The sequence below is a fragment of the Anastrepha ludens genome, chromosome 2, assembly GCF_028408465.1.
Source record: "Anastrepha ludens isolate Willacy chromosome 2, idAnaLude1.1, whole genome shotgun sequence".
In the NCBI taxonomy this organism is placed as follows: Eukaryota; Metazoa; Arthropoda; class Insecta; order Diptera; family Tephritidae; genus Anastrepha; species Anastrepha ludens.
This window is the reverse complement of record NC_071498.1, coordinates 36,841,251-36,866,777: the sequence shown is the minus strand read 5'-3', so window position 1 is coordinate 36,866,777 and position 25,527 is coordinate 36,841,251. Positions and strand designations below refer to the sequence as shown.

At 36.1% G+C, this 25,527-nt stretch overlaps 1 protein-coding gene across 1 annotated transcript in view; it reads left to right on the top strand.

The window, feature by feature from the left end:
- LOC128868684 (acetylcholine receptor subunit alpha-like 1) overlaps positions 1-25,527 on the top strand; it is a 185,005-nt gene that overhangs the window by 25,605 nt on the left and 133,873 nt on the right. Inside the window, exon 2 of the mRNA XM_054111065.1 lies at positions 21,020-21,064. Within this exon, the coding sequence (XP_053967040.1) occupies positions 21,020-21,064 (45 nt within the window). The remainder of the gene's footprint in view (positions 1-21,019; positions 21,065-25,527) is intronic.

Sequence of the window (25,527 nt, the reverse complement as noted above, 5' to 3'; positions counted from 1 at the left end):
TGTTGAAAGGACACAGAAGAAGATTAGGATGAGTGAGGCAACATTTGCATATATTTATACCATTAGAATGAATGAATGTATGTGTGTGTGGACATGAGTGTACACAAAGAAATAAACATAGTTAGATATAGAGAAACCCCTCAAAAAGTCGTGGGCTTGCGGCCCGAAAGAACTACTTCCTTATTGTGCTTTACGTAACTAGTTCTGAATTATTGCCACGTGGGTACTCTGTGGCGCAGCTTGGACTCGTTATTGTGCCTAAAAAGAATTGTGCAGCCCTATATAAAAATTAATTATAACAAGTAATTGAATTGTTTTTTTGACTTTACATTAATCTGTTAAAATTTTTTTTAAACTAAAATGTGTTGGCTTATTAAATATTGACGAGGCATTAAAGAAAGTGATTTAAGCTATGTGAGTTAATACTGTTCCAAACTTCGGCGATAACTCAGGCGCAATAAAATTTTTGACAAAGAACCAGATTACATTTTCCGCAAGTTTTTCTTGATTACAATCTTAAACTGCTTAATTTGTTCCTTTTTGTCCTTTCTAATACTACTCAGTCTACATATATAGATTTCTTCGACACGATTTCTCCAAACACTATAAATACAATATACGAGACCAAACAAGATTTGTTTTTTGACGCATGAAAATTGATTTAGAATCAGCAGAGTTATACTTATCTATCTTACAACTTAAAAAAAATATCCCAAGATATTTTGTAAACAAAAATCGTATTTTTTGAACTTTAAAGCAGGAGTATCTCGGAAACCGTGCCTATTCTGAGGTTTTTCCTGATTTGTTGATTCTTTAACTGCTTCCGTATTAGCAGATTCGGATTCAGCACATTAAATACCTTCGGAAAAGTGTAGTCGCGTTCTCGGTTCTGAAGGTTAATCGAATTTTATCAGCCTCAGAAAATCTATTAATATTATGAGTCGCCTGCGATATCAAAGCTGCTCGAAGGAACTTCGTCATCGAATTGCCAATCGCGGTTTTTAATATATTTCATAGTTTCCGGTGATCCATTAAATAAATGAGATCTTTAACTTCGCAGAAGACAAACAAATTTATAAATTTGAACTCAATATTGGTTACGTTGGCTTTTGTTTAAGGAACTCAGAATTACGCCGAGTCATTTTTGCAACAGCTGTCTGGAGGATGAGTTGGAATCATCTCAGCGCCTTATCATCAGTTGTTTAGCTCTTTCGCTACTACTATGAAGACATCTTGATTCCGATTGATATATTAAAGGGCTAGATATTAACCACCTGATGCATTTCATCAGTGCCGCAAAGCAGTAAGCACAACTATGTTTATTCATCGCTTGGTCCTTTATTTGCTTATTGTCATCAAACTCCATCCAGGCCCTTCCTTCCTCCCTTTCTCTTTTTTCTTCTCTATTTCTACTGCAATAATAATGACTTTTCAGGCGGCCGCCGTAGCCGAATGGGTTGGTGCGTGACTACCATTCGCAATTTACAGAGAGAACGTTGGTTCGAATCTCGGTGAAAGTAAAATTAATAAAAACATTTTTCTCACAGCGGTCGCCCCTCGGCAGGCAATGGCAAACCTCCGAGTGTATTTCTGCCATGATAAAGCTCCTCATAAAAAATATCTGCCGTTCGGAGTCGGCTTGAAACTGTAGGTCCCTCCATTTGTGGAACAACATCAAGACGCACACCACAAATAGGACCAGGAGCTCGGCCAAACACCCAAAAAGAGTGTACGCGCCAATTATATATATATATATATATACAGTGGTGGTCACGATTTTAGCACACTATAATGCAGTAACATTCATTTTGCGTTTATTGCTTATATTCAAATAATCTAGCGGCAATATTTATCCCTGGCGCGTCTTTGTAGAAAGGAGAAAGAGTGGCCTTATAACCAGAACCTTGTTTTTTTCTCCTTACTTATTAAAACTGGTTTAAATACAAGCACCCTATAATAATGGAGGACACGAATTTAGCACACATATGGATAATTCTCATTTATTTTCAAAGAACAACACATTAGTGAAAGAAAAACTTAATATTTAGTTGGATATCCACCACTCTTGAGAACAGCATCGCATCGGCGTGGTAGACTTTCCACTAGGGCAGCACATCTCGTCTGGGGTATTCCATACCAAGCAGTCTTAATCTCCGACCACAAATCGTTCAAATTCCTCGGTTGCACGGCTCGAATATGCTTTTCGACATCATTCCATAAATTCTCAATCGGATTGAGATCCGGTGATTGAGCTCGCCACTTCAAAACACTAATTTTGTGATCCTCCAAGCAACTCTTCACCAATCGTGAAGTGTGCTTAGGATCATTGGCATGCATGAAACGCCATATTAAGGGCATATTTTCCTCCGCATAAGGAATCATGACATCAGTTAGTATGTTTTCGTAAACATATTGATCCATACGCGAATCTATTTTGTGTATGGGTCCAACACCTCACCAGGAAAATGATGCCCAAACCATGACGCTTCCACCACCATGCTTCACCGTTTTTCATGTGTAGCGAGGATCATGTTCCTTATTTTGCGGTCTCCAAACATATTATTTCCCGTCAGATCCGAGACGACAGAACTTCGATTCATCGCTCCATAAAATATATTTCCAGAAATTTATTGGTTTATGGATATGTTCCCTTGCAAAGTTCAGCCTGGCCTCCAAATTTTTTTTTGACACCAAAGGTTTGTGTTGAGCTATGCACCCATGCAACCCGTTTTCATTTAAACGCCTTCTAATGGTTTTGGAAGAAACATTTATTCCATATTCCGATAATATTGCGATTTCATGGCATTAGAACTCTTAAAAGGGTCTGTTCGCGAGGCTTTGCATATTAGTAAATCCTCCCTAGCTGTTGTCTTTCGGCGTCGTGGGCGTTGTTTTACCTTCTTAAATGTCTTAAGGCGCTTAATATGAGCCAGAGCATCATAAATCATTTTGCGTGAACACCTTAGAAGTCGGGATATCTCAGACACAGAGCTCCCAGAAGTATTCATACGTTGAATTACTTCCCGCTGCGCTTCGGAGCACCAAGAACCTTTCGCCATGTCTAACATATTTTTTTTCACATTAATTACAATCAACATAATAGCTAAAATATAAAAACTTACCATAAAGTTCAAATACTTAGAAAAAATTTAGTGGGAGGAATTATTTATTGATATGTGCTAACTTCGTGTCCAGCTCAAACAAGCAGCTCTTGCACTCAACTGAATTTTAAGAAAAAAATTGCAAAACAAATGCTACGGATTATAACGGTTCTTGTTATTTTAATTGTAAACAACACCCAGAGAAAAATATTCGTAGTGAATTGTCGAAAAGCAAAGAGGAAAGTGGGACAGTGTCAAGGTTGTGTATAGTGTGCTAAAATCGTGACCACCACTGTATATACATATATTAGGCCGGGTCGATTTGTGGGGAGGCAAAAACATCGCCCCTTCCTCTGTGAAAATCATATTCTAGAGATCAAAATAAGAAACTTTGCCGAAGGAACCATACCTCTAAAACGAATTCTGATGTCCCCCATTTCAAAATATCACCATTTTTGGCCTTTACATGAAAAAATCAGCTAAATGGCTATGTTTTTTCTTTATTTTTATTTATTTATTTATAATATTATCTATTTTTTCTCTTAAGAAATTTATTTAGTCAGAACATATGTAAATGAAAAAATTATATTAATTTAAGTGAATTATAGAAAAGAAACTAAAAAGTTCGACCCAAATCGGCAAAGTTTCTTATTTTGATCCCTAGAATATGATTTTCACAGAGCAATGGACGATTTTTTTTCCTCCCCACAAAAGACACTAAAATTTCAACCCAAATGGGGGGGCATCAGAATCCGTTTTAGAGGTATGGTTCCTTCGGCAAAGTTTCTTATTTTAATCCCTAGAATAAGATTTTCACAGAGCAATGAGCGAGTTTTAAATCGACCCGCCCTAATATATATAATAATGATTTTTCATCCACGTGAGCCCTCCCACAGGCAATCATGTAACCCAACCGAGGCCAACCTGTGGTCGTTTAGACGGGCTACTCTCAGCGTCCCAACGATATGACCAAAAAGGTCAAAGATAAAGATACACCCGGCTGTAACGCACTACGCTCTTGCTGTGCCTCTTTTGGCTAATATCAACCAACGATACTGCACCTAAAATCTAGACGGCCTTGAGGAAGTGGTTGCACAGTAACAGTAAACGCTGGATGTAAGATACAAGAAGAACCTGAATTTGTATCCCGCCAAGATTATTTATTTCAGCAGCATGATTCCCCCCAGGAACTGCGGAAAAATATATATACAGGGTGCGCCATCTTTTATTTCGGTAGATAAACGCTGAATAACTTTGTCATTTACCAACCGATCGACTTCAACATACATGTTTTCGATACGACAGTTCCGTAAAATTCATACCGGCATAAAAGATGGCGCACCCTGTATATATATACTTCTAAGGCAATATATTCAGAGAATATTTCAAGCTGTTACATGAATAATAACAACAATGAAATATCTCTCTTCTTCATACCGACTGCTCGGACAACCAGTTTTATGCACGACTCCGAAAAGGTCAGTCATATGGTCAATATTCCATCGGCCCTTAAGTATTCCCGTGAATGATCAAAGTAGATCAAAACCTCATTCTGAAGTCACCCACACCACACGTCTTCACCACTCTTAACTTTCCAAACCACTATGTCCCGAGGCCTAGTACAAATTAGCGCTGCTCTGTTGAAGAGATTTTAGGGATCTGCGACATCTGTGAGCGTATTTTAGATCGGTTGTTATGGCTCTAAAAGCCTTAAGTGCAGCCTGGGTGTACATGCAGAAGGGTGTGTTTTTCTAAGACGAGACACATCAAAGATATCATCTTCCCTGGCATAATAAAGGAATAGGTTTTGGGTAAAAAAAACTGTGCAATTAGCTATAAGTAAGAGAGTTGTTTAGTAAATACCTCAGATTCTGTTCGGCTGCCTATTTTTGAACGTATGTGAAGATTCGATGCACCCAAACGTTTACAACTATATCACATTCCCAAATTCTATCTTAGAATCAATTAAGCTGCTAAATTATGCTGTAGAGGCTTATACAACTGATAAAAATTGGCACACGATTATACCTTCTGCTCAATTATGAACGAGACTTTATCAATAAAACGCGGATGACATATGGCAAAAATAAATTTTTTGTTGAATGGTTGGACTGTTATAAGCTTACATGGCAAATTTCAGCGTGATATGTCACATAGTTTGTTTTCTGTGCTACTGTAAACAAGTCAAGCTCGAGTGTGTTCTTCGAATTTAACGATGGAAATTCAAGTTGAACAAAGAATTTGTTTGAAATTTTGTTATTCCAACAAAATTTTGGCTTCAGACGCCTTAAAAATGTTGCAGACAACCTATGGGGACACTGCTCTATCGCGTGCACGTATTTTCCAGTGGTACAAATCGTTCAAAGAGGGCCATACATCGGTTGAAAACTTGCCTCATGAACGTCGTCCAGCAACATCAGTAAACGACGAAAACATCGGAAAAGTAAAGGAAATTGTGCTTGAAAATCGCACAAATCGCAAACTCGGTTAACGCTGAATATTATTTAGACGCTTTAAAGCGTTTCCGCGAGAACATTCGTCTTAAAAGGAAGGAATTGTGGGACAACAAGTCATGGTTCTTGCATCACGATAATGCACCAGCTCACACATCACGTCTTGCTCGCGATTATTTGAACAAAAATAATGCTAATATCGTTCCGCAAGCACCGTATTCGCCTGATATGGCTCCATGTGGCTTGTTCCTGTTTCCCAAGCTCAAGTTGCCGCTCCGTGGAAAACATTTTGAGGCAATTGAAGTCATAAAAGAGAATTCGAAGATGGAACTGAAATCCATACCGAAATCGGCCTTCCAGAAATGCTATGATGATTGGAAAAAACGTTAGCATATGTGTATCGCCTCCAATGGTGATTACTTTGAAGGAGATAAAATAAAAATTGAACAATAATTAACCGTTTGTGTTTTATTAAATCAGTCTCGTTCATATTTGAGCAGAAGGTACATACTTTAACTTCCTATTTCAACAAAATATATGAAAAAGTATAAAAAAATAACTGAAGCAGAGTTTTAAAAGCTCGAAGAATATTAGAAAATACAAAAGTGTACAAAGTAGTTTTCTTTTTTGCCCTTACCTATTCATTCTTTTTTGTCAGTTATTTGTGAAAAGTAGAGCCGATAGAAGTCATCACGAATTTACGATATTCTGTATTCTTGGACAGAGGTGTATTACAATGAATTAAAAAGTATGAAGGAAGTGTAAAATGTATGATTTATTGCGCTGAGATCATATGGTATACCAACAACAAATAGCTAACTACAAAATTCATCAGAGACCAGTTTATAAACAAAAATGTTAACTATCAATAAATAGTTTTTTGCATAGAAGTGCGACCAAACACTCATAATAGTTTCCTTTATAATTTTAGAAGACATCAGAGCTAGCTAAAAGGCATAACCGGTAGCTTTCGCCAATGAAAACAAACAATTGGGAGCCTTTCCTAAGGAGTTAGCGTAAACTAGTATTGCACCGAATTGGCCTAGTCGCGCCTCAGCCAGCAATAGCAGTTCGCTGAACTGGGCCACATGCTAATCAAAGTTGTACTTTCACTTACAAAAAGTAAAAGGCGGGCAACATTCAACAAAACTTGCTCACATATTTTCAGATTAGAGTGAAACACTCCCCATACAAAAAAATAGTATCCGATCAAATTATAAAACGTATTATATTGTATTTTACGACTTCTACCAAAATAATTAGGAGAAATAGTAGCTGGATGAATTTCAACGAGCCTTCTAGAATCGAGTTTTTTATAAAGTATGATAAATAAAATTAGTTTTTAAAAATATGTTTTCCACAAAATCAACTAAGGGGATGCAACAGTTGGCCTTAAAAGGTCTACATTAAAATTTAATAATTATAATAACGAAATAGAAATGCTACCTAATGTATTTAAAAACGAATTTTTCAAAAACTAGTGTTATTTATATTATAAAAAAAGTCGATTGCTTGACCTTTTTTTAAATCCGGTCAGTTCATGAAATTGTTTGCGAAATATTTTATCGAAATCTTAAAATATCAAAATTGTGCGAAATATTTCGTGGAAGTCTTCTAATATAATAGATTTTATAATTCGGAATGAAAAAACCGCAACTTGCAGAGCGGCACCCTAATGTACACACGAACCTTTCTAACATCCCCTTTTAATGCTAGATGGCTCATTCGACCGATGCCGTTTTTCTAGAGCTTTATGGATTATAATTTTTTTCTAAATAGAATTTGGTGCTTGCGTATTGATGTATAATAAATAAGGTTGAAATCCTCCATAGGGAACACTTGCATATTATAGGGGATCCACCTGGCGTATACGTAACCTGATTTCAATGTTGGCTTTTACAACATATTTTTCTCAGTTTCACTAGCATTATTTTAACTTCTTTCGCGTAACTTATACGACACTTATTTATTTCCTTCAACATTTTCGTAAAAAATGCAAATTAAAAATTGAATATATTTACATACACAGATGCGAACGAAATCAATGAACTCAGTGAACGATATGATATTGAAATGTGATATTGCCGAAAAGCCAATATTTTCATATGCAGATAAGCTTGTATTCAAAGCATAAATAACACATTAGGAGGGTGCATATATATTCGTTTTTCTCATAAATTCGCATTCAAGAAATTCCGAGAATATTTGTAAGTGCGCCTGCAGGCTTCTATTCAGCCAATTGTGTTTGACTGCCCTGTTATGGGTCGAAGAGCATGAGAATCATAACGGAATGTTCACATCTGCTCAGAATGTGCACGCAGCTGATGCAAATAGCATCTACATATGTGGGTGTGTATATGGCGTAAGTTTGTGTGCAGAAACACGTTCGTAGAGTTGCTGGCAAGATGTACACACGTCGTGCAAAAATTCATAAGCGTGAGCAGTTTTCAACAGCTATTAATAAACAAACACTTTTAACGAAGCGATAGAAATGACAGGAATGAAATTCTTAACGGAAGCGGATCTACGAACGTATGGCTTGCATTCAAATGACTCTAAAACAATTCTTTTTTAATTGGTGTACAGCTTTGCTTCCGCAGTTGTTTAGTAAATGGCTAGATTGGAAAGCGCTAGTTAAGTAGACGGACCTAACATATAGTATATACGTTTATTAGACACGAAGTTTTGAGATCTTTGTGTATAAGTACATTTTATTAGTGAGATTGTGTTCCTTCGTGAATTTACTGTAGACATGAAACATCAAATTATAGAATTGGTTGGGTTGCCTCCGCTTGGCAAAGACAAATCTGTGAACCTGCCATCAGAAGGCTGCTCATTCTTTGCCCTTGGGAGTTAACCTAAAACTATAGACATTTCCAATAGTAAAATCACTTGAAAAATCATATCAAATTTATAGAAGCTTAACAAAAAATCGAATAAAGGATGTATTGAGCTTGCCTTGAAGATTTCACTCAGCGGATGAGTTTCCTATCTTGCTGAACAGTGTTAAATCTGTAAAGCTTGACTCTTAAGGGGGTAGTATGGTATTTTTTTTTTTTTCATTTATTTTTTTTAAATTATTCTATAACATCTTAAGATTATTGTGTGAAAGTTTGAATTGCATTAGAGTAAAATTGACAAAGACACAAAGGATTAAGTATCTACCTCTCCAACCGGATTTCACGCTGCCGAAAATCTTTAAACGCGTTTTTCTCACACTTGCCTTTTTTACGGTCGGTGTCCACTGTAGATTCATATCTACTGCACCGATTCTTTTCAAATTTGGTTTTTTTGTTTCTTTACTTTATTCACGAGGTAATGACGTCGAGCTTTTTTTTTTTAAATTTTGTCATATTTTAAAACAACAAAGTTTTCAAGTTTTTTTTATGAAAAATCGGTGTTTTGACTTCAAAGCGCTTTAAAAAATTAAAAAAAAAAAAAAAAAAAAAAAAAAAAATCGACGTTGTTACCTGCGAAACTTTATTAGCTGATGAAATCAATTTGGTTTTTTGATTTTAGTTGATCCAGTAATGAGTTCTGAGGGACACCGCAATAAAACTTTTTTATGAGACGTCCGCGAAGATTCGCTGCCACCAACTCATTTCTTCATAAAAATCAATGAAAATTTCACACAATATTCTTTAAATATGACTTTATAATGAAGTAATTTTAAAATTTTGAATAAATCAACTGTGTCGACAAAAAAAATTTTGAAAAATATGCTTGTTTTACACCGAATTAACCATACTACCCCCTTAATACACTCTGCTTTTCCTGACTCAGAGCAAAAATTATTCCTACGCCATGCTGACTTCGCCTCTCGTGCCGTTTAAGTGGATGGTGAGCTATTCACTCTTCTAAATCCACCAAAAGCTCATCACTCTGGTACGAGGTATTTTCTTTGCGGGTTCACATCAATTGACAAGTCATTTATAAATACAGAAATATATGCACACATATACGTGTTTTTCAACCTTTTCGCAGTAGTTTTTTCTTTCTCCATCTTGCAGTTATCTACTTCTTCCACTTTTAATTCCCCTTCGACGTCACTGCCTTTCTAATTTCATTCACCATTCAGAATTAATGAGCAGAAGCGACACAAATTCAACTTGAGCAGCAGCGTAAAAAGCAAAACCAAAAGCAAACTTCATTGAAATAAGGCATTAAAAAGGCTGAAGTGGTAAAGTAGCGCAAGCAAATGAGGGATAAGATGGCAGGGCGGGCAGCGAATGCCTTAAAGTGGCACGCAGCAGACAGGTGTGCAGCTCTCCGGCGAAGCTTTGCAAATGCGCAACAAAAAAATAGTCTGACTGGCTCACATTGTTTAACCGAGTTGCGTTGGTGATATTAGTGGTTGTTTTTGCGATTTCTCTTAGCAAACACTGTTCAAATGTACGCTTTAATTAATGGTTGCTCATACGATACGACGTTCAAGAAAGCTTAAGTTCTCAGACATACTGAAATGGGAGATGATTAGACCACAGCTGAATTGATAAAAACAGCTCAGCGAAAATTGATGATTTCGTCTTTAAACTTTGTCATACCTTTTCTCCGTATTGGCATTTCTTTTTGTAGGAATTTTAGCTATTTTTCCATTAATGCTTTCATTTTATCGCTCCCCGGTGTGTATTCAATGGCATTTTTATTGTTGTTGCTAGCTAATGGTATAAGTACTAAATCTAAAGCAGTCTTTTTCATCATAGCTACATATTGTTATTGCTGTTTTGCACTGAGCAATGCTGCTGCAGGCGTCTTTCCTAACCAGCTAACCAAAGTAAATCGACTTAACGAGAAACCCAATTTATGTAGGATTTTATTACTCGCTCACTGGCTTCAGCTCATTTCGATCACATCTCCCACAGGACTCACACACATAACGAATTCAACACCAGTGTGGAATATAATTATCAGTTTTGCTGATAATTAAATTTTTTCACTGCTATTTGACCTGCCTAATTCACTCATGCAACCCACTTCACTTAACTCCAGCCCATTTAATCAAGCTCAGCAACTTTGGCATCTCTGGCTTTTTTGCTGCAACGATATTCCCTCGACGTGACGGCATCATTTTATCGTTTTCTAATTTTTTATGTCTTTTTCCATTTATCTATAATGAAATTCGCTAATGCTTCGGCCTCATTAAATTGATTGATTGATTGCAATGAAAAGGATTATGACATACTTATGATTATGCTTCTTCTTATGCGTTTGTATTCAACTCGAAATGTGTTAGTCTGCTTAATTAAACTTCGGCTCCTTTCGAAGCCATACTTTTATAGTCAAAAACCCATAAAACGATAAAAGCTATTAAGGGTAAATGATCTCATTGAAGGAATTGAATTTGTTAAAAGTTGAATTAAAAAAGAGTTTCTAGTAGTTTGTACTTCAAAAAGCACAGCACAAATTTTCAGAAGCCTTTTTATCTTCCAAAAATCCATTTAAACCATACAATTAGTTAACGAAAAAAGTTTCTCTTGAGCAGGATTGCTAAATTAAGTGTAGCTGTGGAATAAAATAAAGAAATCTTGCACGCTTATTTTTAAGTGGTTTTTGTAACTGAATACATTTGGGTAATTTAAGTATTACACTGTGCATCAGCCAAAAAAGACAACATTGATTTGAATAGCGTTAGAAACATATTCATTTTGTGCATTTTCCCGTTATCACACACTGTTTTTACCTAAGAAAAAAGCTAATAAAATTGTTTGGGAAATATTTTTGTGGAACATTTTAACCCTTCATCGAGCCTGAAAACCAAATAGTTTTCTCACATGACCCACTGATTTCTTTCCCGTTAGAGTGTTTCAAAAAATATGCCTCATTAAATTTTATTAAATAAATTGTTTACTTAAAAAACAATAATTTAGATCGACCTGAGACCAAATTAGAAACATTTCAGTCACTGTAAAAACAATGTTGCCTGATATTTTCTCTTCTTCTTCCATAATACTCTGGGTAAAAGTAATTTTTTTTCATTGTCCAGGAAAACTAGCATATGCACGTAAAATTATAGGTTTTAGGTGGTAATTCTGTATTCAGTTTTTCATTTTCTTTTCGATTTATTAGGGGCGCAACTAAGTTTCGCTGTTTTTCAATAGATGTTTAAACGTCATAAACCAAGCTTAGACATATGGTAAACAAACTGCTTTGACATATTAGTGATTTTGTTTTGGTATCATATACTTTTGGTTTTACGAAAATGTCTGATTTTGTGCCGAATAATCGTCATTTGCGGGAAGTGTTGATGTCCTTCTTTCATTCGAAGAAAAAACGGCGGCTGAATCGTATCAAGAGCTACAAAAAGTTTATGGAGATGCTGCTTTAAGTGAAACAACGTGCCGAGATTGGTTCCGTCGCTTCAAAGACCGTGATTTTAATGTTGACGACCGCCGCGTGAAGGAAGGCCAAAAACCTTCGAAGACGCTGAATTGGAGTCATTGTTCAATGAGGATCATGCTTTGGGAATGATTCAGAAACAGGGGACTTGGGTTCTTTATGAATTAAAACCAAGGGATGTTGATCGTCGTTTTTTCGCCTGTGAACAACTGCTTCAGCGGCAAAAAAGAAAGGGTTTTCTTCATCGCATCGTAACGGGTGATGAAAGATGGATTCATTACAGCAATCCAAAGAAAAAAAGTCATAGAGACTACCCGGTTATTCTTCTACGCAATCTCCTCTGCCGTATATTCACGCTTCGAAGGTTATGCTATGTATTTGGTTGTTGGTTGTTGGTAGTTGGTGTTATTTATTATGAACTGCTAAAAACAAGCAAATCCACTGGGGATCGGTATCAACCGCAATTGATGCGATTGAGCCGAGCACTGTGCGCGAAGCGGCCGCAATACGCGGAGAGGCATGAAAAAGTGATTGTACAGCATGACAACGCTCGGCCTCACGTTGCCAAACCCGTTAAATCCTACCTGGATCAGTGAAATGGGAAATCCTACCCCACCCGCCATATTCTCCAGATATTGCGCCGTCCGATTATCACCTGTTTCGATCGATGGCAAATGGTCTAGCTGACCAGCAGTTCCATTCATATGAAGACATCAAAAAATGGCTTGATCCGTGGATAGCCTCAAAAGATGAACAGTTTTACCGCGACGGTATACGAAAAGTACCAGAAAGATTGGAAAAAATAGTAGCCAGTGATGGGCACAACTTTCAATGCTTCACTTGTAACCATTTTTTTAGAATAAAATTGTATTTTCGTCAAAAAAACAGCAAGAACTTAGTTGCGTACTTAAAGAACTTTCAAATTTTGAAGGAAAACCGTACATAGATGTATCGACTGCGTCAACTTTATTTCATAGGGGACAGTTAAAATATTTTACAACAATTTTTTAAAACAGAAGAAAGAAGGAAGTGTATTTTTATTCTGTTTCCTCTCTTTTTGTATTGACTCCATTATTTACAGCTTCTGTTCATTAACATTTACAAAATTTGAAAAAAATATTTTAAAATAATATTAGTTTAATCGTAGCTTAAATAAAAAATAATATATGTATACACATGTAAATTCTGGCTATGATCTGGTATCGCTATAGACCACAGAGGGCTCTACGTGGCTACGGCCAGCCTGTACAACCTAACATAGCCTACAACGAAATTTCTTATTATTAACTTGTGCGGATGCACCCAGTGATGCGACCGCCAACAAAAATATTTTATAAGTATAAGCCCAATAGAGTAATTCGATTGGGGTTTGAAGCCAACTCCAAGCGGCAGATAGTTTTCTTTATGAGGAGCTTTTTCATGGAGGAGCGAAATACGTTCAGAGGTTTGCCATTGCTTGCCCTGAGACCACCGGTATTAGCAAAAACTTTACTATCATTTGGAGTTTCTTTCCCGAAGTTTCCAACCTGGGCACTGCTGACTGGTAGTCGCGTACCTACCCATTCGGCTTCGGCGGCCGCTTTACTTTAACTGCATTACGTCATCAAAGAAAGTTTGAAAAATGAAGTCATACAAATCTAGTAGTATAGTGCACTTTTATACTAAGAAATGCAGAAAAAAAATAATAAACTTAAAAAACAAACTTTCTGCAAAAGCGCTAGTAGTTAAATAAAGGAAATATTGGAAAGTTTACGGAATGTCTTAAGTTGCAACAGCCAAATTGATATGACGCAACCGGAGTTGAATATTGAAGTAAACAATTGAAGTTGTTGTAAGTAAATAATGATAACGAAAAATTCACTGTTGAAATGAAAAGACGCACACAAAAACAACTACACATGCACGGGAGCTTGCGCGTGCATTTTTTGCTCATATTTCCATCAATTCCTTTCCCTCAGCTGAAACTCGAAAACTTTTCTTCAACTATGTGTTTGCCTGCAAAACTATCCAGCTAAAACTAAAGCAAGGCAGTTGTAAATGCAATTTTTCAGGAATTTTAGTTGTAATGGAAAACTTTCGGTAGCACACTTTTTGCTCATTCATCTATTTTTCATTTTTTTCGCATTCTATTACTCGGTTTTCTTTAATTCAATATTTGTGCATTTTTCTCAGCAATATTCGTACTTAACTCTTTTAACATACTTAAGTTTGATTATCAAATTTCAGTTGAAGTAAACTATTTCGTAATTTCAATGCATCGCTCATCATCCGACGCTCGTTTTGTGATTTATTCAGTCTTAGACCCTACTATACATATGTAAGTGCATTCGATTATTTTATTTGTAAAGGCTTTGACTTTAACGGGAAAAAAAAACAGATCAACAACAGTACAGCAACGGCATAGGAGTTGATTTTCGTCAAAACTTTAAATATCATACAACTCAATTACATACTTGCACACATTTATTTACTCATTCGATAAATAAGAAACACCAAATTGCACAGACAGTGATGTATTCTTTCGTTGAACTGAACATTTGCATATTCGATAATACTAAAGTGATAAATAATGCCTTTTAAAATTATAAAATTATTGCTGAAGGCAATGAAAAGAAATTGGTTGGGTTCCCTTGGGTAAGTTATATCTTAAGTATAGCATACATAGCTTGCCTTTCCGTGGGGAAATAAAGTCATTGTGAATTACGTTGTTCACTCCCTCAATTGCTGCTGCCAGTTGCCCTGCTTACACGTAATTCTGTGTGACAGTTGTCTTGTTTCTATTCTTGATCTTTTTCTTGTTCTTGTTGTGTTTCTTTGAAATTACAGTTTGCTAGCAATGAAATCACTTCACAAGCATTTTTGTTACTTTTACAATCTGGATGATAATTACAACTTATAAAAAAAAGCCTTCGACTCATCTATTAGTAGGTTTCAAAGAAATAAAAATCAGCCTAGTGACAATCTAGCCTCTAGTAAGAAAAATTTGAAAGTTCTTCAATAAAAATATCTGCAAATAAACATAATTTTTAAGATTTGTTTTCAAAACTCTATTTTTCGAGGTAGGTATTAATTCCATCCATGAGGAAGGTGCAGTTGCTTTAAGAGACAAACAGTTTCTCCGTCATAAGTTTGACTCTCCCAGCAATTTCCATTTCCATGCTATAAACTTATCACACACTAAAACCTGATCAATGTGCAAATTCAATTTTTATTTGGCCATGAAGAATTTCAGAAGGCGGAATTTTTGAATGTGTAGAATTTGCATGTTAGAACACGCAGCGTAGAAATGGAGCATTAGAACACAGGATGTATTGAAGAGCATACTCGGTATTTGTCAGCTATTTTTATTTTAGTATTTTATTTAGTATTTTACTGTTTCGAAAATTCCTGTGCCCAGGAACCCAGATAAGGGAAATGTTTCCTGCACGTTCGAGACGTTTGAGTTCCTCCTTACAGGAGTTCACCAGAAGAGAGTTCACGACAGGAGCTCACGACAGAGCCTCGCACCTTGACTATCGGAAAAAATATTAATGTCCCCCTCCTAACAGCGATCCCGAAGCATTCTGCATGCCTGTAGGATCGCGAAGACCTCTGCTTGAAAAACGCTGCTTGCTTCCAGCAGTTTAAAAGAGACCGAAATGCTGGCTGATTTAGAGTAAGCCCCCGGTCCCATTCCAAACTCCATTTTGGATCCATCAGTGAAAACACAAGCATCTATATCCGTACCGACTCTCCCCTCTTTCCAATCTTGCCTGCTCGGAAAGATAGCCCTAGCACAACCCTCAAAGCACAGTTTGCGGATGGAGAGATCAGTGCGAGTCACAGAGAAGTAAGGGCAGATCTTCTTCAAGATGCTACTATGTCCTACAGGAAGTTGTCTGCAATAGCCAATCTCCTTCAATCTAATAGCACTCTGAGCAGCAATGGATTTGAACTGCAGATCCACAGGAAGTAAGTGCAGAATAAGGTTGAGCGCCGCAGTGGGACATGTTCTACAAGCACCAGTGATAGTTTAGTGGTGTTGTAGCCCTTCTGAAGAACTCCCCACCAAACTAGGCAACCGATTGTGAAAATTGGCAGAACCACGAAGTTGTACATCCAAAATACGACACGTGCTTGAAACCCCATTTTTTGCCGAATATAGATTTACAGACGTAGAAGGCTATACTGGCCCTCTTAACTCGATTTTCAATGTGCAGCTTCCAGTGGAGCTTGGGGTCAAGTATTACACCAACATACCTGACTTCCGATGAGAGAGTAAGCCACTTGTTGTTAAGTCTTGGAAGCTTAAAAGGTGGAGGCATGTATTTTCTGGTGAATAGCATCAACTCCGTTTTGTCAGAGTTGACTCTGAGACCGCAACTGGCAGCCCATCTACTTAGTATGGAAAGGTATAGTGAAAAATCTGCATGTATCTTCTCGACCGTTCAGCGTGCCCCAAAATATAGAAAAATAAAACAATTAATAACAATAAATGGCAAAATTATCAAATGTCGACGAATATAAGACATATCGCGAAACTGTAAAAAAGAATAATACACGATCCGTTAGTATGTCATCCATTGCCATCCGGAGTAAAAAATATCGCGAGAAATTAAATAAAAAAACAGGAAAGATTTTATGTAGCATCGAATAAATTAAAACATTTATGAACCGCAAATTTTATGAAAATACTTTAAACTCAATTTGCGATGTGTGTGATAGTTTGTAATGGACGCCTGAAACTTTTAAGGTGGAAAGGACGAAAGGCATTAGGATTTTTTGAACAGTTTAATACAAATAAAAGTCTGAATCTTATAACGAATCTAAAAGTTGTTTTTCCAATGGCAAGAAAATGAATGTACCTGCAATCACTAAAACTAACAATTTTGTATATCCCGAAGAACCGAGCCATTTGAAGCTCTCGATCCTATCGCGGAACGGAGAATTGTGATTTTGATATTTTAAATGCTTTTTTGGCAGATATGAAACATATATTATCAAAATCTTGTTATTGAAGAAGCGGATATTTGGTACAAGGCAATAAAAGTAGGAAAAATTTAATCAAGAGATTTCATTTTATTCAATAGAAGGGCAACTGAAGTTTGAAAAGTCGAGCCAAGAAGCAGTGAGAGATTTGGTAACTTCAAAAACTCTTACGATAAAAAGCTCATGATATTTAAAGCTCTGGAAAGTGAAAACATAGATAGTCAAGGAGGAAAGGAGACAAGTAACAGAAAGTAAAATATAGGGTAGAATAAAGGAATATAGGACTTGTAAGAATATTCCATATTCTTGGTAAATCTGAAAATATCCTCCAATTTGAGAGAACGAATTTTACTGATGCTCGTGACATCGGAATTCAAAGTTAGCAGCCTTACTCTAGCAAATGCAGGACACTCACAAAGAAAATACTCAGTGCTACCCGCCCCCTCTAAGCAAGATAAGCAAATCGGGTTCTCAATAATTCGAATGGAGATCATATGTTAACCCCATGGGTTGTGTTCTATAATGATACTGACCATCAATCGATCGTCTTTTCCTCCAAGTTTTAGAGGAAAGTCCGACAATTACCTGTTTCCGCTTATTGGATCTGATCCCTATGGGGTAAATGCTGATCCACAGTTAGCCATCGGCAATTTCATTCCCTTGATCCCCGATGTGTAGTGGAACCCATATAAGATCATGCTTATTCTGTCTTGCAACAGAATTATTTACATTCTAGAACAATCTTCGAGGTTTGCTTCGCGTTCTCTAAGGCCTTCAGTGACAAACACTATGAATACGGGCTAGATGTTCACTGCCTGTTCATGGATTCAAACAAGCCTTCGACAGTGTTAAAAGAGATAGGATCCAGCCATATTGCTTATTCTTGGAATACCTGCCAAACTAATAATGCTCGTTAGCACAACGCTCACAAATACACAAGAAAAAGTGTTCATTCAAGGGAAGCTCACAGAGTCGTTCCCTATTGAAACAGGTGTAAAACAAGGTGATGCCTTATCAACAGTCATATTCAATTTGATGCTGCACTTTATCGTAAGGGAAGTCAACAAAGGTGGTACCTTGTTTGGGTTATATGTGCTTATGCAGATGACATCGCTATTCTTTCAAGAAATGGGAATGACTTAAAAGAAATTTTCTTAAAAATTAACAAAATTGCGAACGATATTGGCCTTTTTGTAAACGAGTGCAAAACCATATATCTGTTGAAATCGAGGCGGCCTGCACAGATGCCAAATTTCCATGTGCGAGCCTATACTTTTGAAGCAGTATACCTAGTAGTTATGTTCGCATGTAGCGGTGATTCAACTTCCGCCGACAGGAATTGCATCTACGCCACCAACAAAGTGTATTACGTCCACCTTAACTTGTTCAAGTCCCGACTTTTGTCTAAAGCTACAAAGTTCACTATGTACAAGACTCTTATTCGACCAAACCTAGCATATGGTTGTGAGGTATGGACCCTTAAAGTTGATGATTGTGCTCAGATTGCTCGCATGGAAAGATAAATTTTAATAAAGATCTTTGGCCCAATAAGAATGGATGATGGTACCTACAGAATCCGATTGAACTCGGAACTGAACGATCTAACTCAGAACGAGACAGCTGTGCGTTTTGTTAAAGCGCAGCGCATAAGATCGCTAGGCCATGTGATCCGTATGCCTGTTGACTGTACCGTGAAGAAAGCCTTGAATAGGAAAGCTAATGGGCGTGAAGGTAAAGGCAGACCGAGGAGCCGTTGGATAGACGCTGTGGCACACGATCTTAAGAAGCTGGGAATACGTAACTTCGAAGCAACAGCTCAAGATAGACCGCTTTGGAGGAGCATTTTGAAGGAAGCTTTGACGCACACCGCGTTGTAACGCTATGAAAGAAGAAGAGAGCCTTCAGTGCAGCTGACTGTCAGTGAAAACTTCAATCTGTTTTCTGCTCTACCTCCTCTCCATTATCCATTTTGCTACTTTCAGAATGGCGAAAATTTCCGTTTCGAAAACAGTTGTCATTTCTCCCATAGTGTTATGATACTTATTATTATCGTTTAAGTACCATCCGGCTCCAGAACCTTTTTCATTCTTGGGCCCATCAGTAACGAAAATATCCGTCAAACCTCTTTGAATACACTCTGGAGTACTCCATTGCTCAGGCTTGAAAATTTGTCATCAAATTTTCTTTCAAATGAAACGATGGGTATCAGGTCGTCTTTAGGTGCCAAAAAAAAGTTGTTACTGCTCAGATAGCATTCTAAAGATCTCTCTGTGTTCCGAAGTTCCGTCTTCGAGCCAGAAACCATATTTATGGCGCCTACACATTGCACTTCTTTGCAGCCTGTACAGTTCCCGAAGTGTGGACTTAACCATAGTCCGACCCCACTTAACCACAGGGGCATAAGTGATGATTGATCTGATAAGCGTTGCGCCTGCAGTCGTTGACTTTATCCAGAATTTTCCACACTTTCAAGCAAAGCCTTCGTAGTGATTCATCCGATGTTAGCGCACAGACGCCATCCGCATATGCTGGCACATGAAATCCTAGCCTATTAAGTAATCCCTTCCCCTAAAGGCATATTTAGAAACCGTTCAGAAACCTAATCAGTTGTGAATCAGTTTATGTAAATTTTCCGAAAAAAAGACTTTTGTTTTTTTTATATTTATATTGGGCAGCGTGCCAGGAAATGTGCTGTATTTTCAAGCCCGCCTAAATAACGCATCGAGCAACTTTTATTTTCTGTGTCAAATCTGTTGGTATTTAAAACTACTATGCTCTAGCTCTCGATATGTACATGCTTGACTCTAAGTCATATTTTTTTAAATAAACCAGATCTTTTGACAAGTCTAATTCCAGATATAGCCTATTATCTGTAGTACTTAAGGCTTTTTGTATATACCTTTGCCTGTTAATGGTTTGTTAGAAGCAATTTGGCATGTTCTATTCACCTTCCTGCCGTATGTTATCTATTATGGCATCTTTCTTTATAAAAATCGTTTTATTCAATAGAACTACAAAAAAGCCATTTAAATTTTCGTACATTGGAAACATGTTCGGCATTTGTGTTAGTGATTCGAAAAGCTTTGCCGCAAAAACAATTATGCATAACATTGACGAAACATAGGGTTCCCATTTTTTTACCAACTATTTAATATAATTGGCACGCAGAAAGACTGATTTGATTAAGATTTTATTCTAAGATTTTATCGATGACTTATGTAAATTCTCTACAAAACGCAATAAATTCAAGGATAACCTGGTATTACAAAATATTCAATTGGATAAAGTTGAGGGTCTTTTGGAAAACCTGCGTACTAAGCACATCACAGGCTCGAGTGTTTATATGAGCAATACAAAACCAAATGTATTCGGTATAAGACTTTTCACTACTCAAGTCCTGCCAACTGTTATCGAGCTTAAAAATGGTTGAAAGTAAATGGAAACAACGCGTTGAGTATTAGAAAGTTTACTGCTTTCAAAATAAATAAATACGGCATTACTTATCTCTCGATTTCTTAGATATTTCTACATTCCGCTAAAAGGTATTGGCATTGGAAAACCTAAACACAGATATCTGACATCTGAGTAGGTCCAACCATCCAAATAATTGAAAACGTCTAATGATGATGAAAGCAGGGTCGATGAAAGCGGTAACGAAAATACTGAAAATCAATTTCAAAAATTCAAAAGTACTGTAACGCCTTTCAAATCTTAAAATAAAAATAAAATAAAAAGTTAGTTTTTTGTTTGTCTTTTAAATTTTATGGACTTATAGCTGGGAATATCAGTTCCAATGACAAAGACGTTTGCGTGTTCGCAAAAATTATGAATTAATTTTCTTATTTGTATTCCTATTCCTATTTGTTTTTTTTTCAAGGTTTAACTTGATTCAAAGCTATAAATTGTGAATCTATTGCGCATGCAGGGTTGTGGCCTCTGCCTTTACTAAGCTTCATTTTTTCTTTGCAGTAGTTTTTTTTTTATACGTGTAAAATTTTTAATGCATTTTATTTCAGCCTTCAATTAAGAAGCATTTAGTCGAAATTTAGTGAAAGAGGGAGCTCTTTCTTCCTACCAATCTAAAATATATTGATCTCACTCTCACCTAAAGCTAAACATCTCACTAACTTACAATTACTTTTGGGTTTCTTCTCTTTACAGAATTTAAAAAATCAAATCATGACGACGAACGTGTGGGTAGAGCAGGTAAGTGCTGGCGCTAAAGTTGCACTTTCAGCATTAAATTAGGTTTCTTAAGTTTAAGTTAAAAGCCGCTTTGCCGTGAGATAAAGTTGTGCTTAATGTATATACTAATACACATATACATGTATACAGTCGCGTCCATAAAATTGGATGCATTTAATAAGCTTGCATTTAAAAAGTTATAGGTCCAGTTTATAAGACCTGGAAGCTATTTTTTGAGCGTGAATTTAAACAAATTTTTAAGATTTTCTAGGATTAAAACTCTATCTATCTACGAAATTTGTATATAATATATTTTTTAAGGGAAAATCAAACCGGTTGAGTAGTACACTCCAGTACACATCGTTACGTACGAGTTTTCTGTTAGCGAGATTTTCGAAGTTTTTTAATTGGTATGAAAAAAATTCTATTAATATCACAATTGCGATAAACAAAATGTACCTTGTATGGAAAAAAAGGTTTGACACCTCTGCGAAAGAAAATAATCACATGAAACGTCCACTTTTTATATTAAAATTCACTGGACTATACAACTGCAATACAAATATAAATTGTAAAAATTGTGGTTGTGTTCTGGAGCTGTTCACAATTCATATGAGATGTGGGTAATACCCAGAGTGTGCACTTAGTGACTGCGGGCCTACCACAAGCAGCTGTCATTGAAACAAAGAAGCTTCTGGATTCCATAATCACCCTGAGCAGGCGTCTGTGTGCACGTCTGTGAAAAGCGAACGGAAGCAAGGAGTTGAAAACTGTAAAACTATGAACAATCAAAATCAACGACCAGTCAACAAAAGCCATCAAGAAGAGTAACAGTAGTATATATATCCTACATATTTGGTACGACTCCTAACCAACATCCAAAAAAGTTACAAAAGGCTCAGCTAAAGGAAAAGGCAACAATCAAGTCAACTGGGATCAAAATACCAGATAACAGCTGGAGAAGAGAAGTCGCTGTCAACGTCTTGCTGCTACTTCACGAAACTCAGGGAATCGGTGACGTTAACAGGGAGCTCGAAGCTTTGAGGCGACTCAGAAGATGAAAACGCCAAACATGTACGGGCATCGTGGTCAGCATTGATGCATAAGCGGGATAAACACCTAAGGAAACATACACCACCAGATGAGGAAATAAAAGTCAACAAAATATGAAAAATACTAACATTTATTGAGAAAGTACAACTCAGAGAATTTATCTGAATCCCTAATGGGGTTTTCAGGTCACAATTCTAAACTCTAAATACTCTTTAAACAGCCACCATGAAAGTTATATAGTATAATATAATCGTATAGTTAAAAATAATACTATGAACTAAACAAGGTATGCTTAATAAAATTTTAAACGAAAAACCACACCAAGTGGCATTCTCATGGTTCTCAAAACGTCCTTAGTTCTTATTGTATCTACAATATAGGCGAAACATATTTCGAAATGGATCTTGTTCAGAGTCTGTAGTTCTTGTAGAACTTTAAATTTAGATCTATTTACAAGGTACAAAATACACGGACCTCTCTTTTTACGTGATTAACATGGTTCTGAAATAACACAGTTCATTAATAAATGTTTTTACAAGAAATTGGCGTTTTTGCACGAGTTTCGAAGAAAAAAAATTAAATGGTTAAATAACCAAACATAAATTCCTAAAAGAATGCCTTATTAAGTAAACATGGGGGTCTAGAGCTCGAAAATTTAAGGTATTTTCTAGATATTTTTTTACAATAAAAAAAATTAAAAACGATATTTTACTTTTTTTGACCTTTTAATACAAATATGGAATTTTTTTTTTTTTTTTAACTTTAATAATGTTAAAATTCGACCTGGACGGTGTTGTCCATTTTGGCTCTTCTATTTATCTGAAACACAAAAACCAAAAAAAAAATATTAATCAGTATAACTGTAGCTCTATCCTTAGAATAAAAAAAGAAAATTTGACAAAATGACGCGGTTTTGAATTTGGCTCCCTAAAAATCGTTTTTTTCAGTGTTTTTAATAAAAAAATACGAAATATTTGAAATAATAATATGAGCATTGATATTAATTGTGAACATAATAAAATTTCAAACGATTCGGTAAAATAGTTTTTTTTTTTTTTTTTTTTTTTTTTGAAAACACCAGGCCAAACAGGCGATTCGAGATAACTGAGTTTAAAGTTTGCGGTACAGGAGCGCGCGGACCGCTCTCTACCTAGTTAATGGGCTGTAGAAACTATAATATTGGGAATTTCCGCTTGAAAATTTCACAGTATATTCCTAAGATTCTATTCTCTTGAAATATCGAAAAAACAAAAAATTGATTTTTTGAAATTTCTAAACTACCAGACCCCTTAAATATAGATACATGCATAGGTGCATATGTTCTTTAAAGAAGGGCACAATAAATACATTTTAGAACTAACCAAGTCTGATTGTGCGTTAAAATTTCAATGTAATACTTAGATCGCGTATAGTTGCATAAAAGGTATTGTGTAAGGGGCGCAAAATTAATCATCCATTTTAATTTTTGAATAACTATTTTACTGAATAAAATAAATAATTTTGACTTCTACGCACTCCATTGCTTATCTGTTTGTATACTATAGCTGTACAGTTCGCAAGTGTCAAATAGGACTGACGTACGTCCTATTGCAAAATTATAAGTTTTTGGTGGGATGATTATTTTTATGCCACCTTGTATAAACAACTCGAGAAAGCAAAAAAACAGCCGCTCACAACAGACTTTCTTACAATGTAAAAAGCCAACAGAAGGGTGTTTAAATTTCAAGGGTAAACGTCAACGACACCGTTGGACTTCTTTCTTTGGGGTTATTTGAAAGAAAAGGTGTACGTCGTTAAGCCAACAGTAATTCAAGAGCTAAAGGATGTGATAATTTGGCACATTAACGGCATAGAACCTCAATTATGCCTCAGAGTCATCGAAAATTTGGACCATCGGATGGAGATGAGCCGCCAAGGCCGCGGTGGCCATTTGGCCAATATTTTGTTCCATACGTAATTAAACTGTACCAGTATTATCATAATAAAGATAAATGACAATAATTTCGTACAAAAATTCTATTTTATTCCAAATCAACACCAGCCCTTAAAACTTAACCACCCTTTAGATAAGGAACTATTTGCATTTGGTGGTCTTTGGAGGTGTGCCGCCGAGGCCGAGGCGACCATTTTGCCGATATTTTGTTCCATGCGTAATTGAACCATATCAGTAATATCATAATAAAGAGAAATGATAATAATTTTCTAAAAACATTCTATTTTATTCAAAATCAACACCGGCCCTTAAAATTTAACCACCCTTTATTATAATTTGAATAAATCCCATCAGATGGGCTAGGCATATTTTACATTCTATCTGGCATATCAACTGATTATAGAATGTTTAAAGAGTTGCAATATAAATTTTTTTTAATTACAGTATGAATTTTTATATTTTTTTCATATGGATTGAATATGCACTGTACACTAATTAAATTTTTTTTTAGTACAAATAAATTGGTTTTGTTTTATAAATAGTTATGCCATTTTTATTGATTCTTTTGCACGGTTTCTTTGGAAAATATTTAGGGTTCTTCATCTTACACGATTTTCAAAGTTGTGGAACATATTCCCAAATTTACCATAATTCGCAAAATATTTTTTAAAACACTTTTTTCACGCTCTACTACGGAACGTATCTACCGTTAGGTGTACTTACTTGTTGAAAGCTTTAAAATGATTCCCAACCTCAGTGAATGCAAGTCTACCGAAACTACTGAATTAAAACAATTACTACCGAAATCCATAAGCCGGATTCTGACCTAAGATTTTGAAACACGGATCTTTAAATGAAATGACGGGAATTTACTGCTGTGATTTAAAAGAAAAAATTTTAGGAGAATTTACAGTCATTTGCGAGATCGCGGAGAGAAACCCAGCACGGTTTATAAAGTCGGAAAACCAACATTGGTATGGATACGTTCCAAGAATTAGTAAGAAAAGAATGACCAAAAAATCTTTGAATAGAAACAAGAAGGTGCGAGAAAGAGAGGTCAATCGCGACGAAAATAGTGATGCCTTCCCAAAAAAGTTACTTTAAAATAATAAAAAGCACCAATAAAAACAATAAAAAACGCCATCACTTGATGTAAGGGATATTTGAGAATCCAACTCGACGGCAATCGATTCGCAGCCCACTCGAAATACTCGTGCAAAACGCCACTTGAAAAAAATTATTTCTAGTGATGGAAAATATTTTTTTCTAATAGCAGTTGCCCCTCGTCACGCTTTTGAAAAACCTGCGAATGTATTTTTACCATGGAAAAGCTCCTCATAAAAAACGAACTGGCGTTCGTAGGTGGCATAAATCTGTAGGTGTCACCTTTTGTGGAAAACATCGAGACGAACGCCACAAATAGAAGTAGGAGCTCGCCTAAACACCCGAAAAGATATTTGTATGAATTTTGCAACTTTCTTCAATCATATTGGCACAG